Source organism: Vigna unguiculata, chromosome 3 (genome assembly GCF_037176805.1).
Source record: "Vigna unguiculata cultivar grain cowpea cultivar isolate G323 ecotype 2 chromosome 3, ASM3717680v1, whole genome shotgun sequence".
In the NCBI taxonomy this organism is placed as follows: Eukaryota; Viridiplantae; Streptophyta; class Magnoliopsida; order Fabales; family Fabaceae; genus Vigna; species Vigna unguiculata.
This window is the reverse complement of record NC_140794.1, coordinates 23742259-23760828: the sequence shown is the minus strand read 5'-3', so window position 1 is coordinate 23760828 and position 18570 is coordinate 23742259. Positions and strand designations below refer to the sequence as shown.

General features: G+C 34.0%; 1 protein-coding gene across 1 annotated transcript; it reads left to right on the top strand.

The window, feature by feature from the left end:
- Positions 1–203: 203 nt before the first annotated feature.
- LOC114175186 (uncharacterized) lies at positions 204–1640 on the top strand. Its single transcript, XM_028059948.1, has 2 exons — positions 204–960; positions 1231–1640. Exons 1-2 carry the CDS (start codon positions 204–206, stop codon positions 1638–1640), a joined length of 1167 nt encoding a protein of 388 aa, XP_027915749.1.
- The last annotated feature ends 16930 nt before the right edge of the window (positions 1641–18570 follow it).

Genomic DNA, 18570 nt, shown 5'->3' with positions numbered 1-18570 from the left:
CAAAGTAATATTCCTTAGGGATGTTACAGTTGGTATCAGAGCAAAAGTTTTGAAAAGTTTTTGAAAAACATGTTTTGGGGCTTTTGGGGAGTGAGCTTACTATGTATGTGCATGATATTATGTGTGTTTAAATTTAAGGAGGTAAGAGTGTGTTAAACTAATGGAGTGATGTTTAACAGTTGAATATGTGGCGTATCCAAGCAATGACAGCTAACAGAAGAAGGAGGAATGCTAACGACACTGATGATATTGCAGAAGCCATTCACGGCATGGTGGATGCAATGCAACATCCTATTCCAGCACAACCGAGAGTGGCAATAGCGCCAGCTAGAGTGCCAACGGTGGAGGATTTTCTGCGCCATAAGCCCGCAAAATTCACAGGTGGGGTCATTCCAGACGAAGCTGATGCCTGGCTTCACAAGTGTGAAAAGATCTTTGGAGTAATGAATTGTGCTGATGAGCAGAAGTTGGCCTTTGCTATGTACCTGCTAAATAATGACGCCGAGTACTGGTGGGCAGGCATGAAACAACAGATACAGGTTAGGGAGGAGCCAGTAACCTGGGATAGTTTCCGAATCCGGTTCTTGGAAAAATATTTCCTAGATACTGTAAAGCAGGACAGGGAGGCGGAGTTCTTGGCTCTGCAACAGAGGAACATGTCAGTGCAAGAATATGTTAACAAATTCGAGCAACTGGCAAGGTATTATTCTCAAGCAATTACTGAGGAGTGGAGATGCCTCAAGTTTGAGAGGGGGCTCAAGCATGAGTTAAAGAAGGTGGTCACGCCTCTGAGAGAAAGGAGGTTTCCGATCTTGGTGGAACAAGCCAAGAGCGCAGAGTACCTAGAAAAAAGGCTGAACCCAGCAAGTCGACATCAGAAGAATGTCGCAGAGGCGAGGCAGATGAAGAAACCATATAGCCGACCCCAGACTTCTCAGGGCCCCACGTGTTACCAGTGTGGTGGGCCCCATTTAAAGAGGAATTGCCCCTAAATAACCGGTGGGGTAGGAGGATCAGGAGATCGTCGCAAATGCTTCATATGCGACAAACCGGGCCACTTTGCCAATAACTGCCCGGAGAAGAAGAGTATTGGGGTGAAAAAGCCAGCCGCATCCCTAGCTGAGAGAGCTAGAGCAGCGGGAAGAGTATTCGCTATGACCTCCATAGAGGCTACCTAGTCAAGTAACCTTATTCTTGAGCCCTGTTTGTTAATTGGTCAGTCAATTTTAGTGTTGTTCGACTCTGGAGCAACACATTCCTTCATTTCTAATGCTTGTGTGGGGAGACTGAACTTGGAGAAACGTGATTTGGGATGTGAGTTGCTGGTGTCGACTCCTTCCTCAGGTCAGGTAGCAACCAGTTCAGTCTGCGTGGGGTGTGTGATGGAAGTGGCAAGTCGCAGATTCAAGGTGAACTTGGTGTGCTTGTCTATGGAGGGACTGGACGTAATATTGGGAATAGAGTGGTTGTCCAATAATCACGTCATAATTGATTGTGGACGATGTAGTTTGGTATTCCCAAAGCATGAAGGGTTAGAGATGATCTCAACTCGAGAAGCTGTGAGGGCGCTGCAAGAAGGGGCCACAAGTTTCATGGTGATGGCTAAACCCGAAAAGAAAAGCGCAGTGGAGATGATTTAGAATATCCCTATTGTCAATGAGTACGCCGATGTATTTTCGGATGAAGTACCAGGACTACCACCAAGTCGAGACATAGATTTCTCCATCGACTTAGTTCCTGGTGCAGGTCCGATATCCATGACACCGTACAAAATGGCACCTGCAGAATTGACAGAACTGAAGAAGCAAATAGAGGATCTACTTGAGAAGAAATTTATTCGGCCCAGTGCGTCGCCGTGGGGAGCTCCGGTATTATTAGTGAAGAAGAAGGATGAGAGCTCAAGACTTTGCGTTGATTATAGGCAGCTAAACAAATTAACAATCAAGAATAAGTATCCATTGCCGAGGATTGACGATCTACTAGATCAGTTGAAGGGGGCAAGAATATTCTCCAAGATAGACGTGTGATCTGGATATCATCAGATCTTGGTGAAGCTGGAAGATGTACAAAAGACGGCTTTCAGGTCGAGGTATGGCAACTACGAATATGTAGTGATGCCATTCGGAGTAACGAATGCACCAGTAATATTCATGGATTACATGAATAGAATCTTTCGACCTTGGTTAGATAAGTTTGTCGTCATCTTCATAGATGACATACTTATTTATTCAAAGACGAGAGAAGAGCATGCTGATCATTTGAGGGTTGTATTAAAGATACTCAGGGATCATCAGTTGTATAGGAAGTTGTCCAAGTACGTGTTTTGGCTGGACGAGGTACAATTTGTCGGGCATGTCATATCAGCCAAAGGCCTTGCGGTGGATCCGGCTAAGATCGAGATGGTCCTTAAGTGGGAGAGGCCTAAGACGATGACTGAGGTGAGGAGTTTCCTGGGTCTGGCAACAACTCACAAGAAAAGATCAGCCATTCTCTTGAACTGAAAAGTGTGAGGAGTGCTTTGAGGACATGAAGAGGTGTTTGACTACCACCCTGGTGTTAGTAATTCCTTATCCGGGGAAAATGTTTGAGGTGTATTGTGATGCGTCTTATCAAGGGCTGGGGTGTGTGTTGATGCAAGATAAGAGGCTGGTGGCATATGCTTCTCATCAGTTGAAAGTACACGAGAAAAATTACCCGACTCACGACTTGGAGCTGACAGCTATTGTATTTGCTCTCAAGTCTTGGAGGCACTAACTGTACGGGTCTCAGTTTCAAGTTTTCAGCGATCACAAAACCCTGAAATACTTGTTCGACCAGAAGGAGTTAAATATGAGACAGCGCAGGTGGATGGAGTACCTGAAAGACTACGACTTTGAATTGCTTTATCACCCAGGCAAGACAAATGTCGTAGCTGATGCATTGAGTCGTAAGAAGATGCATGTCTCCTGCATGATGGTAAAGGAGTTGGAGCTAATTGAAAAACTCCGAGACATGAACTTGGGAATGCAGTTTGGATAAGGGGTCATACAATGCAGTATGTTGAAAGTTACTAATGACTTCTTGAATGAGATACGTGTGGCTCAGGGGCATGATATGGAGTTGCAACAATTTGTGGGATGGCTGGGTACAGATAAAGGAAAAGATTACCAGATGGGATAGGACGGTATTCTACACTTCAGAGGTAGGGTGTGTGTGCCTGGGGGACCCTTATTCAGGAGGCAAATTCTGAAGGAAGGTCACCAAAGTCGTCTTAGCATCCACCCCGGAATGACTAAGATGTACAAGGATTTGAAGGAGTCCTTTTGGTGGAACGGGATGAAATCAGACGTGGCCGATTTTGTTGCTCAATGTTTGGTATGCCAAAAAGCCAAAATTGAACATCAAAGGCCGGGAGGTACCCTGCAACCATTGGAAATACCTCAATGGAAGTGGGATAGTATCTCCATGGATTTTGTGACACACTTGCCGAAGTCGACAAGAGGGCATGACTCAGTCTGGGTAATTGTGGACAGATTGACTAAGTGTGCGCACTTCTTACCTATAAATCAGAAATGGTTGATGGATAGACTGGCAGAAACTTATGTGCGGGAGGTAGTGAGGTTACATGGGGTGCCAGAAAGTATAGTATCAGACCGGGATCCGAGATTCACCTCCCGGTTTTGGCAGTCATTGCAAGCAGCCTTGGGAACTCAACTGAGGATGAGTTCAGCTTACCATCCTTAGACAGATGGTCAATCCGAGCGTACTATACAGTCTTTGGAAGATTTGTTGCGGTCTTTTGTGTTAGACCATCTGGGAAACTGGAACAATGTGTCACCTTTGGTGGAATTCACATATAATAATAGCTATCATGCTAGTATTGGAATGGCACCATACAAAGCATTATATGGTCGAAGGTATAGAACACCGTTGTGTTGGTATCAGGATGGGGAAGCCCTTGTGCTTGGCCCCGAGTTTCTACAGCAGACCACTGGAAAAGTTAAATTAATCCAGTATCGGATGAGAGCTACATAAAGTCGGCAAAAGTCCTATGCTAATAAAAGAAGGCGGCCATTGGAGTTTGATGAAGGTGATCATGTGTTTCTACGGGTTACCCCAACCACGGGAGTTGGAAGGGTTCTAAAATCGAGGAAGTTGACACCGCGATTTATAGGACCCTATCAGATCACACGGAGAATTGGACCAGGGGCCTACAAAATTGCTTTGACACCTCATCTAGCGAACTTGCACAACTATTTCATGTTTCTCAGTTGAGGAAATACGTTGCAAGTCCAGACCATGTACTAGAGGCTGATGATGTACAGGTGCAGGAAGATTTGACCATACCAGCTGGACCGGTTCGCATCCTTGACTCTCAAGTCAAACATCTGAGGGGTAAGGAGATAAAGACGGTGAAGGTGCTTTGGGATGAGGCAACTCAGGAAATGACCTGATAGATGGAGGACCGCATGAAGTTATCCTACCCACATCTGTTTCCTGGTAAGTCTTGTTTTCGAGGACGAAAACTTTTGAAGGTGGAGGGAATGTAAGACCCGAGAAAAATTAAATAATTAATTAAGTAATTATTCGATAAATGTGGGTAAAGAGAACCTTTAAGGTAATAAATGTGGGGTGTATGACGTGGAAAAGTACTAGCTCAAGTGGTTGAGAGTACTTGGTTTGTGTGAGAGGACTTGGGTTCGAGTCCTATGTATGTTATTTTTTTGTGTTATTAAATTAGTATTATTTTTGTGTATATTAAAACGTGTTGTGGATTTTTATAATTATTGAATTGTATTGGTTAGTATGAAATATGAATTGGTTGCATTGGCTAGGCATTGAGTTGGCATGTGTATGTGTGTGGGTTCAAACCTTGGAAGACCCAAATGAAACTTTATTTTTGTCATTTTTGGTTTTTATTTGAAGTTGAAGGGTTAAGGAAAAAAAAAACCCTAGCAGAAGTATCAGTTAAGGGTAGCTGGAAAAGCAAGCCAATTAGTGAGCTTGAATGGTCATTACCCCCTGCTTAATGCTATTTTCGTTTTAGAGTATTAGGCCACCATTAAAACACCCGTAAAAAGCCTAATTGTGAGAGAAGAGAAAGGTTTCTGCAGAGAATATTGTGAGGTTATAGAGAGAGTACGAAATTGAGGTTGAAAGGTGAGGTTTGGGTGTGGAAAAGGGGCTGAATTGAGAGAAGACAAGGGAGACCAATTGGAGTTCAAGGAAAGAAGTAGAAGAATACTCGGGGAAGGCTTTAATCCAGGTTAGGGGAGCTTATTTTGCGTGTTATATTATGTTTATGTTTTTTTGTATTGTTCTGGACGTGTTGGAATGTGTAAATTGGAGATTCGATGCTTTTTTTCGCGTTTTCTAGAAATTCCCAGAAACCGCCTGGCGGCGTAGAAGGACCGCCAGGTGGCTCATGCCACCAGCGCCTATTTTTCTGGGTTTAATATGCACTGCCTAGCGGCAAGGTGCTGCCCGCTAGGCGATACAAACTGGTTTGTCCAGTTTTTACAGGTTTTGGGTGTGTTTGCGATGTTGGACGTCTCGGTTAATTTATATGATTCGTGTATGATTGAATTGTTGTGTGATTATCTATAATTGCGAAATCGATGGGAGATTTCATTAATGTTTGTGTGAGTCGGTATTTTAGGTTTCGCTTGGGTTGGGAATGAATTGTCATAAGCGGTGATTGTGAATGGTGAAGTGTTCGTGTACGATGGACGATAATCTGATTGAAATCTGAAGCTGGGGGTGATGCGTGTAAATTACCTCATTATAAGGATGAATTGTAAAACAGTGGGGTGGGTGAGTCACAAGGAATGCGAGGGAGGGAATTTTGGCAGAGGCCAATTTTCATGTATCGCCTGGCGGTACCAAGGCTGCCGCCAGGCGACCTGCCAGTGAAGTAGCAGATTCAACTTGGTTGGCACTCTGGCTGTGGGGAGCAATGATTGGGGTTTTGTGGGAAGTATTTTGAGATGGGATAGGTTGGAATTCCATTGTTTCGGATATTTATTTAAGAAATGGGAGATTAAATATGTGTATGGAGTATTTCTTACCTATTGGATGTTGTTATGTTAATTTGAGTGTTCAAGTACACATAAAATAATGACCAGGTTGAGGTAGAATAAATAAAATGGGTAAGGGTTTAGAAACTGGGGTATATTGAGTATGAGGACCAGTTTAAGGTAATTAAAAGGGGAGAAGGATGGGTACAAGAATTAATTGGGCATATGGCAATATTTGGAATACGGTAATGTTCACAGAATAACATGTATGAGGATAAGTGGTAAGGATAATATTGTTAATTGTGGCTTGTTCTGTTTGAGAATCAAGAGAAAAATGGTATGACGATAAGGTTTGAGTTGGGCATAAATTGATTGAACTAGGTGTGTTTTGGGTTGATGATATATTTTAAATACTATGATTAGAATGCATAAGTGGTATTGCAAATTGAGGTATTCAGACCTGTAAAAAGTGCCAAAAACTAGTAGCATTTCGCTACTGGTATGGCGCCTGGTCGTGCAAGGCAGACCGCCAGACAGTAGTGCCTTAAATCAGTGGCAGTGGCCACTGCCTGCAGGAGGCGCCTAGCGGCAGGGTTGTGTCCGCCAGGCGATGACGGAAAATTACGGGTCCTATCTGGGCCGCAGCGCCTGGCGGTGGGAGTACGACCGCCGGGCGGTTTTCTGCCAGTGCCCGCCTAGCGGTGTCTAGGCGGTACTAGGCGGTTTGTGTTGTTGTATAATTGCCTTCTTTTGCTTGATTAGTGGACTTGAAGGACTAAGTTCGCTTCCTTTGTGCTTGGGCTTCATGGACTAAGTCCAATAGGAGTCTGGGATGTTCTTGAGTGGTTGAACGCATGATGGGCATGGAACTAGTTGAGTTCCCGTCGGCTACTATTGGACGAGGAGTCCTTAGTATGGTGATTGCATGCGTTGGGCACACGATGGGCAAGGAACTGTGATCTTTTCCATCGACTACTATTGGGCAAGGAGTCCATAGTATGGTGATTGCGTGCGTGCCAGGGTCCAAGTTGAGTAAGCGTGGATGTGTTACTACAGGCGAGGAGTCTATAGGGTTGGACTATGAGCAGGATTGGCTCGTAGGGTTAGACCACGAAAAGGATAGTTTCGTGGAAGCACAGTGAAAATCCCAGGACCTAGTTTCATGCATGTGACTCAGGAAGGAATATGAGATCCGGGGTGGATAAATTGTAATTAACACATATCAGTAAATTTTTATTGGGATGCATAACATATTTAATTGTTTAATATGCATAGCTCACCCTATCTGTGTGTGTGTGTGGCGATGATCGGATGATTTATTATCCGGGAGCAGATGTTTTGACAGGTGAGCCAGGAGACGCTTGAGACTAGACAACGGGATCATGTTATGGGCTTTTAAATATTTGAATTTTGATGTATTTATGTTTTGGAATATTAGCCATTTTTGGCTTTTATGAGTTGTAATGTTTTTGAATTGCAAACTGTTACAATGTTTTGAATTTGAGACTTTAATTTTCCCGCATTTTGGGAACATGCATATATAAATGAGGAATAATTTTTATATTATCGTATTTAGTCTCATTTATTTAATTGTTTATGATATTTTCAAAGTAATATTCTTTAGGGATGTTACACTATATTATTTTCTATTAGTTCTGCATATAGTGCCTTGCAACACAATGTAACAGGGGAAAATAATACAATGTTCAAATATTTTTGAAGTGTGAAGGTTTTACCTAATGCACTATACTTTGGATGGAGAGTGTTGCTGAATAAGGAACCTACAAATGATAAGTTAATAAACATGAGATTTCATATTAGTAGCAATCTTTGTGAATTATGTAATGAAAAAAATGAAAATTTCCCACACCTATTATTTTCTTGCAAAAAAACACAAGTCTGGAATTTCTGTGATAGGTGGATGAGAGTTAGTTCATTGAACCATAACCAACCTATAAGCTATTTCCAACACTTATATCTAAAGCACTAAATGGGAAACACAATAAAATCTAGAAGGTTTTATGGATGGCAATTATTTGGGCCATTTGAAATGATAGAAATAGGTTATTTTCAAACAAGGCAAAGTAGACATAGAAGAAATCTTTTGCATGCCATAACTAAGTACATGGTTATAAATGAATCATAAATTGCCCAAATTAACATTTTTATTTTCAGATTGGTATCAATGTCCGATACTGTGGTTAAAATCTCTATGACTTGGGTGATCAATGGAGGCTCATTTAATCCAAGGTAATGTTATTATATTACGATTGCTATATGCCTCAAACAACATAGTAAGTATACATCAGATTTCCATTATAAAGTGATACATTGTTGAGTACTCATATTTTTGAGTAAGTTGTGATGATGTAGGATGAAAATATTATAGTCTAGCAATGTGTGGCTGTACATTTTATGTAGGTATCAAATCATACATAAGTCGGTACATAAATTAAAGGAGCAATGTAAGGGTTAGAAAATGGTCTACTAGAGCACGATCCTTTGGGTCTAAGTAAGAACAAAGAAATGAGCATGGAGGCTAGTTGGAAGAGATGAATTTGGTGAATCTATCATAACTTGTTATGAGTGCCGCAACAACAAACTTTTGGAACCATTTGTCAACAAGATCCTATGATGCAATATTAGTGGGTACTCACTTTTAGCAATAAACACTACATTTAGAACATTTGTGTTGGTTGTATTTTGATTTCAAACTGGTGAAATTTTGATGGGTTTTGTATCAAACTTTAGATTTAGAGAAAACCTTTCCTTTGGTAGAGAAGAACTTTGTATATATTTTTTGAAGGGTTAGAGTACCCCAATATATTATGCCAATCGAAAAAAGAAACATGAGTATTAGAGTTTTAAAGACATCACATGATTATTACCATCTCATGAATATTAGAATGAAAAAAAAACATAACATGATTATTAAGGTCACAACATATGCACTTGAAATCAAAATAGTTCGATCAAGATAATTTAAGGCAATCCAATTATAAAACTAAGTGTAGCCAACAAAATACAATGAAAATATAAGAAAAAGATTTAAAAAGAAAGAAAATCTTTAGAATTTATGGGATGCGCGTTTTTCTTCTCTTGTTTTTTTCTCTCTCCCCATTTTAGTCATCAACCTAAAAGGTTATCGTCATTATTGCGGTGTTGTGGATGAAGATCCTACTGAAGAAGAGGGTCATGATTGTGAGACCAAAGGGGAGAACATGTTTGAATAAAGATTTTGAAAAAGGTCAATGAGTTTTCCAACGACCATCTTCACTCATCTTACTTTTCTATCCTTATAATGGTTGAGCATTTGAAGAATGACAAGGCATTCTTATCGTAAAGCATCATTCACAATTTATCGTACCATGATGACTTGTGAATTTGGTCTATTTGAAATATCCTCTCAAGTAGGTTTCCCATGGTAAACCACAAAAGGATCATGTTGACAAAAGAAAAAGATGGACATCTTGCTTCAATAAAGAGTTTTGATGATAATGACTTATGGAGAAATGTGGAAGACTTAATGATGATTCATGAAAAAATGTTGAAGACTTAAGGAGGTGTTCATTTCTTGTGTGATTCAAGGAAGGTATTTTTTCATCTCTTGTGTGATTCAAGGGAGGTGTCTTCATCCTTTGTGTGATTCAATGAAAGTGTTCATCCCTTGTGGATTTCAAGGGAGGTGTCTTTATCTATTGTGGCTTCAAGAGAGGTGTTTTCTAAATCCTAAAATTTCTTATCCGTAATTATATTTATGGTTTATTTTAGTGATTGAGTTAATCTCATTTTTTAGAGATTAACAACTGGACGTATGATTTTTTGATCCAAACCAGTATAAATATTTTGTGTTCATCTTCTTCCCTACTCTCTTTATTAATCTATAGGTTCTTTAAATTAAATAATCTTTTAATTTAAGTAGTAAATTTGGGGAAAGATTTTTAAAAGCATAATTTTTATTAAGAAACCATTTCACCCATCCTCTTGGGTTTTGTCCACACGTTAAACATTCCGCTGCACGATTTATAACAGATCAAAGGTTGTTGGATTTGATTCGTCATCCATTGTGGCCTGGTTTTTAGAAGAGTTTTTCATGAAGACATCTTCTAAGCTATCAATGATACTAGCCTTTCTATTAGTTTCTTGCTAGGGATTTGAATGGTTAAGTGAATATGAATATCTACAATGTCTAAGTATAGGGATAAAAGGTTTGATATTCAGAGGAGTTTCTTTTGAAGAAACATCATCAATGTCAATAAGAACTTTGATAATTGTTTATTAATATAGGGTTGAGTGGGGGTGAAGGCAAATGATTTGGATATATGAGATTGCTTTGTTGTTCAGAACGATTGAGAATACTTTCTCGTTCATTTAACAAATTTACTTAGCAACTCATTTGAATCAGCGAAGTTATCAAACTTTTCTCTTCCCTTTAGTCCTTGGGAAGTTCCCTAGAGGATTTAATTTATCCTTTAATAATGCCACATTCTCCAGAGATCCTAAGTGTGAGGGTTCCAAATGATTGAAACAATCAACTTTCATATTATCAATATCAAGATCAAGAAGATGACCCTTTTCTAATGCAATTCCCATATGCATCATTTTAATGTTGTGTGAATTGAAGATATGTTGATTAAGTAGGCAATCTCCAAGATGAATCCACATGTGGCGAGTGGTTAAGTCCATTTTATGAAATTTTGGTAAATGTCTTGGTTCCATAATAAAAGATTGATTAAAGTAGAGTTATTTGTCAATTAGTACTGTCTATCTAGCTTATCACTAGGTCTTCTAATTAATCACGTTTGAGTCTTTTTAAAAATCATTATATCTTCGTTTGTATCTTTAGTGGGGCTATAATTCACATGTCTTGAATCAAACCAAACTCTAATACCACTTGTTGGTGTAATTGGCTCTAAAAAGAGTCAGTAGGGGGTGGGGTGATTGAATAGAACATAGCATTTTTCTACACAAAATAAACTAAAAAACTTAATAGAAAATATTTCAAGCATAAAATAAATTTTATACAGCTTCACCAAAGCTCATGAACTACATTAAGTTCTCCCTTAAGCACTCAACTTAAGTGCTTCCCCTAATCAAATAAAATTGATTAAACATGAGTAAACAAACCTATTCATGTTACAAATATCAACCTCTCTAGGTATCACGAGTACATATACCTTTCAAGGTAACACAAGTGTCAACCTCTCTAGGTGAGTACAATCTCTCTAGATAACCTTCTTAATCTCCCCCAAGAAAAACAAAATCTCAATAAAATAAAGAGAATTACTCTCAAAGAAAGAAAGCACGAATAAAGCTCACAAGGGTAAATTTCACAATGTGGAGAATATTATAATAACTTATAACTCTCCTTTTTTCACAATCTAGATTATTACACTTGACTTTGTAAGCTTAGTCTTTTCGCATCACTTTCACTATGCAATTTCTTTAGATAATGATCACTTTTCTTCTTTTGATCCATTTTATAATTGTTGAATAGATGACCATTGGAGTTTTGTTAATATGAAAGATTTGCATTAACGTATACCGACATCTTCCTATATAAATCTTCTTAAGGAGGATTTTGATAATCTCTTCAAGTTGATCTTCAAATCTTCCCTTGAAGTTTCTTTTATCGACAAATATATCCTTTGAAGCTTTAATATCTTCCTTCTTGAATCAGAAAGAACTTGATTTAGAAACCTTTGATTTTATCTTCTCTCCAACATTCATAAATTCTTTGCTAATGGAAACTTAAGAACCATATAGTATGATATCTCATTAGTAAAATATCAAATATTGACTTGAATCAAGATAAATCCTCTTACTCACTTTGAGTCTTATGCAGTCCACCCCTCTTGGTCACAAAAAGACTTACATAGTTCACCCCTCTTGCTCACATAGAGACTCACAAAATTGACCACTCATTTCACACAAAGATTTACAAAGTCCACAAGGTACCACTACCCACACGTGGTTGCTCACACAAAATGCACCTGTTGTTGAGACACAAAACACATAATTCACATAGTCATATCTCACATACAAATAAAACCAGAGTTGACATAAGTTGTTTATAAGACATACAAACTAATGAGTGATAAAGGTACACACTTTGGCTATAGTTGACATACATGTATTAGATGAAGTTGATTTCACTTGAATCTTAAGAAAAATTTAAATGAGACTTGAACTTTGAACACAAATCTTTGAACAACAAATGGTAAAGATATTCGCATAACAAACTTAAGCTTTAGAATATTCTCCACATTCTTGTACACTTCCCAACATTGACATTTCATCTTTTCAACTTTTTTTCATGTAAATCAACTTTAAACATGCTCTGCAATTTTTTTTTATGTAAATATATCATTATTGTGAAATCATCATGTGAGAAATCAAAGAGTTGAACATTATTTACACAAAGAGAATAAATATTTATAATTTCTTCGATGTGTAGCATAAATATTCTAAATTTATGGTCTATTAAATTAAGTATTCTTATCATCTATCCAAATAAAAACTCATTAAAAAAAATATAAACAAAACACTTACAATTGTTTAACTACACTAGTTACGCCTATCACCCTAAATAAGATACTTGTATCTTACAAGATCTGTTACTTAGAATAAATGTATTTGTTGTTGATTTTTGAGGATGGTATCTTTATTATAGCTTTCATGTATTTAATATAAATCTATTCATTTGTTTAAGATATCAAAAGTAACACTATCAATTTGATAACCAATTCTATTTTTTGAAGACTGCCTAAATCTGAATTTACTAACTCTTTTCTCACTCCTCGGTTGGGAGAGATGTGCATTTGAAAGAAAAACGGAAAAGGACAAAACTTAAGCAGCAGTGCCACCTTCGTACATGACAAATACATAAGGCCTATGGTACTTCTATTATGATTGAGTGTTTATTTAATTAATGAGAAAATAATGAAGCATGACGCACGTCAATCATTCATCTGCATTTTAAATCTTAATTCAATAAGGAACCTTTGTTTGACATGCGTCACGATTTTTTTTTTCAAAATTAGTTTATGAAATGATGAACTGGCTTGTTTCTAATTAAAAATAAGAAATTTAATATTAGGTCTAATCGAGAAATAAAGTTATATATTTCTTTTCTCTCTTTTCTCTAATTTTTTTCACACTTTATTTCTTTTAAAATTTTATTGCACTATGGAATAGTTAAGAGACAAAGATATTTTTATTGGATCAAACTATCAAATAAAGGAAGTTTTTATTTACTTAAAGATTCTTTATTATTATTATTATTTTATGATTTTACAATCAATCATAGTAGAGTTAAATGAGAAAACTGTATATTTTTAACTTCTTTTATCATATATTGAAGTTTTGTTATATTTGAATATATTACTCTATGTCTTTAAGTTTTTTAAGTTGAGTAGTTTTATTGTTTGAATTTGAAATTTTTGTTTTGAAGATAAACATTGGAGGTTAGCGAATGAATATATATATATATATATATATATATATATATATATATATATATATATATATATATATATATAGAGAGAGAGAGAGAGAGAGAGAGAGAGAGAGAGAGAACCTTATTATATATTATTTGGATAGATGATTTGGATTTGAAAGTGGTTAAAAAATCTAGATTTTATGTAGGATTGTGTTGTTTGAATATATTTTAATATGTAAGTTTGATAAAAAAAATTGCATAATTTGAGTGAATGAAATTTATTGTGTATTTTATTATTTATGCTATATTGTTGCATTGAAGACAAATTAGTTCAAACGATTTGGTTGTTTGAATTAAAATATTCAACATTACTCTTTTAGCTTGAGACGAATAAAAATATATAATGGGTTTGAGGTACCAAGCTTTATTTGAATGAGTAAAATAGAAAAATCATGATTTGAATAGATTAAAATTTGTATTTGTATTAAACTCATTTTAAAAATATCTTTAAAATTGGTTGATTTTTTTTTTTCCTGATGAAATTGAATTTCTTGATATTTTGTTCAAGTGAAAATAAAATGGAGATGAAGACCTTGTTTGTGGTCCTATTTTCGTTCAAGTAAAAGATTCTTTGTTTAAGTGAAAAAAGAGTAGAAATATATTTGTTGGAAGTCTCACATCGACTAGAGATAAAGAAATTTCATACTATATAAGTGAGGTGCAAACCTCACCTTACAAGCCAGTTTTGTGGGGTTGAGTTAGGCTTAAAACCTACTTCTAACATGGTTTCAGAGTCGGGTTAAAGTCTATTCTAGCGAAATTTCTTGGACATTCTGTTTCATCCGTTATCGGGTCACTAACGGACTACCCATTAATTTATAGTTCCACATCGACTAGAGATAAAGAAATTTCATACTATATAAGTGAGGTGCAAACCTCACCTTACAAGCTGGTTTTGTGAGGTTGAGTTAGGTTTAAAACTCACTTCTAACAATATTTGTTTTTATAAATATAAATTGAATATTAATTTTTATATTTGATTGATTTGTGATTTTTTTTTGAATAAGTTATATTGTATATGATGCTTATTAAGCTTGATTAAACTCAATGATGAAGCTTTGAAGGGTGATAGGGGCCTTGACCCCAATTTCTTTTCTATATATATATATATATATATATATATATATATATATATATATATATATATATATATATATATATATATATATATATATATATATATATATATATATATATATATATATTCTTCTTTTAAATTTTAGGATATTTATATATTTGGCACCCTTAAAATTTGTATACATTTATCTAGGCACACTCAAATTATTTTTTGAAAATTTATCATTTTTGAACTTGTATGAACTTCAAGTTATATATTTAGGATGATGTGCGAACCATTGTTTAAGTTGTATATTAAGTATTGACACATATATTGTAACAAAAAGATCGTCTTATTACACTGATTATCTAAGTCACATAAACCGAATTATCAAGTGGTGAGAATGAAGAATTCTTACATAATAACATGTGTATATGTACATACCTAACTTGTTGTGAACTTACCTAGTTACCGACTATTATTGATTCTAAATTAATTTCTAATTTTAAATTAGAAATTAATTTTGAGACTAATTTCTTGATAACTAAAACTATAGTAGTTAATGTTAGAGATTAATTTAAATTCTAATTTTTAAAATCAATTACGACATTTTATTTATAATATAGAAACTATTTTAAAATGATATCTAAATTACTAAATATGATAGTTAACTATTTTTTATTCTTAAAATAGTTTTTATTTGATAATTTTGTAAAGAATTAGGTAAGGAAGTTTTAGAAAATTTTAGGTACGTTTTCAGGTCCACTCTATTATTATTCTTTATTTGTAGAGATGTCAAATCACCTTACGTTAAAATATTCTATTAGTCTAATGAATTGGATTGATGTGTATGATTCAATCTACCAACAGACATTATGTAACCCAATATAATTCACCAACTTGCTTAACGAGAATTTATATTTGGTTAAACTTGCCGAATTAAAATTTATTACTTTTTAATTATGACATTAAACATTTTAACGAATTATTACGAGATAATTGTGACTTATTTGTTTTTGTTTCATGATTAAGGTATATAATAATATTCTCTGAATATATTTTTATTTATGTAGTAGGTTAACTTATTATTTTTCTTTTTTCTTACAAATTTTGAGCAGTCAACTTAATTCAAAATAACTAACGGTTAAGATTTACAATTTGATAATATAACAAGTTTAAATTTTGAGAAGTCAATACTACTAATTTGTTTTAAACTTAAGAGAAATCTAAAAAGAGTAAACTTATATAAAAATTATAACATGATTTTTAATCTAAATTTTTTAAACAAAATGTTTGTCTTTCTCTTCTATACTATTCCTTTTAATAATTAAATTAGATTTAAATTATCTTTCTTTAATCATTAGTTTTCTTGTGTACTTTTAGTTCTTTACTAAAATATTTCCATTAAGCTAAAATAAATATATGCATTTTCGACTTTACTTTTATGTTATTAGAAAGGTTAAAATACCTTTTTTGTTTCAATTTTCGTTATGTTTTTTCAAATAAGTCCTAATTTTGGTTTTGTGTTTAAATAGATCCCAATTTTCGTTCATTTTGTTCAATTGGGTCTTTTTTTGTTAACACCGTTTAAATCATTAACGGTCATGAACAGTGACTGCCACGTGTCACTTCGTAGTTTTTTTGAATTTTTTTTTTATTTTTTTTAATTTTTCTAAAAAATTTTTAATATTTTTTTAAATGTACATGTGTCAACCCAGGAGTGTGCCACGTGTCACTTCGTGGTTTTTTTGAATTTTTTTTAAATTTTTTTGAATTTTTTTTAAATGTCCACGTGTCAACCCAGTAGCGTACCACATGTCAAAGTCAATGTTTTAAATTCAATTTGGTCCCTATATTTGTTATTTTTATTCAATTAGGTCCCAATTTTTGTTAACATTAACCAATTTGGTCCCTCTCCAAATTAAAACCAAATTTAATTTTTATATTAAAATTTACATTTTTTATTAAATATTTTTATATAATATATGAAAATTCACATCATTATAACTTTGATATAAAAATTAAATTTGGTCACATCTTCGATAGGGACCAAATTGGTTAATGTTAACAAAAATTGAGACCTAATTGAACAAAAATAACAAATACAGGGACCAAATTGAATATAGAATATTGACTTTGACACATGGCACACTATTGGGTTGACACGTGGACATTTAAAAAAAATTCAAAAAAAATAAAATAAAAAATTCAAAAAAACCACGAAGTGACACGTGGCACGCTCTTGGGTTGACACATGTACATTTAAAAAAATATTAATTTTTTTTAAAAATTAAAAAAAATAAAAATAAAAATAAAAATAATTCAAAAAAATCACGAAGTGACATGTGGCAATCACTGTTCATGGCTGTTAATGATTTAAATGGTGTTAGCAAAAAAGGACCCAATTGAACAAAATTGACGAAAATTGGGACCTATTTGAACACAAAACCAAAATTAGGACTTATTTAAAAAAAATTGACGAAAATTGGGACTAAAGATATTTTAACCTATTAGAAATAAAATAAAAGAAACGTAGAACATAAATATATGATTAAAAAACTGAATAAAAGTACATATAGTTTGTATGAATATCTAAAAGTGAAAATTTTTTTATAAAACATTTTAGGGTTAAATATGTTTTTGATCTCTTAACTTTTAATGAAAATTGAAATTAATCAATCTTTGAAACTTTAACTCAATTTAGTCCCTCAACTATAAAATATGTGAATTTAGTCCTGATAACAAAATTTTATTAAATTTATTTAACGTTTCAATTGTGTTCATGATATTTTCTTATCTAACATTGAAATAAAAATGTGTCAAATGGTGTAAACAACTCAAATGTTATCATGAAACACGTTTGAAACATTAAATAAATTTAACAAAATTTGGTTAAAGGGACTAAATTCATGCATTTCTAAAGTTAGGAAACTAATCTGAATCAAATTTTCGAAGATGGACTAATTTCAATTTTTACATAAAATTAACCGAAAGTTAAGGGACTAAAAAGCATATTTAGTTCAACATTTTATACATTAGAGAAAGATGTAATGTGATAAAGATAATAGTGTAGAATCAATATTTCAAAAAAATTGTACTCCATTGTTTCGATAACAAAATTATTTATTATTTAAAAAAAACAGTTAGCTACTTCTAATTTTTATCATGAAAAAGAGAAAAAAAAATTTCCATATTTAATATCCTTACGAGATATGAAAGGATAGTGGTTTTTATTTCTACTAGGAGTATCAAAGTGGGTTTGACCTACCAGCCCACCAAAAAAAGGGCGGGTCGGGTTGAAGATTTCAACTCGCCAAGCGTTTTGGCCCGGCCCGCCTAGCTCATCAAACTGGCGGGATAGCTTGTTGGTTCGTTTTAATTTTATTTTTTATTTTTATTTTTTAAAATAAAAATTAATTATTTTTATAAATATTTTTGTATAAATGTAAATATACAATACTATTATAATTTAAATCGTTGACAATTACAAATTAAGTTTTGATTATTAATTATAATAAAGTAATTTAACATGTAAATATAATAATTATTTTAATTTATACAATTAAAGATATTAATTGATCAATTAAAAGTTTAGAAAATATTTTTATGATTGAATATACTTTAAATATTTATTTATAAGTATATATGAACAAATTTTATAAAAAAATAAAAAATAAAAAAGAAGTGGTTGGCTAGCCCGTTTTACCACGACTAATATCTAAGAAACAAACTTGTAATCTAAATAAGATATCTATTGAATTATTTATCATTTAACAAAAATTTGTACTTGATAATTGAAGTGCAACTTTTTTTTTAACAATGTGACTCAAATACTACGATTCAATTAGTCTTAACCCATTGAACCTACATCATAGGATAATCTATTATGATTCCAAGTTTTCTTATGATAAAATAATGAAAGCCCTGTTAATCAAAAGGGTGTTTTCTTCTTCTTTATACTTCTGGAGGATAAGGATGGAAAACTTTTTTATAATTGTGAGTAAAATTTGTAACAT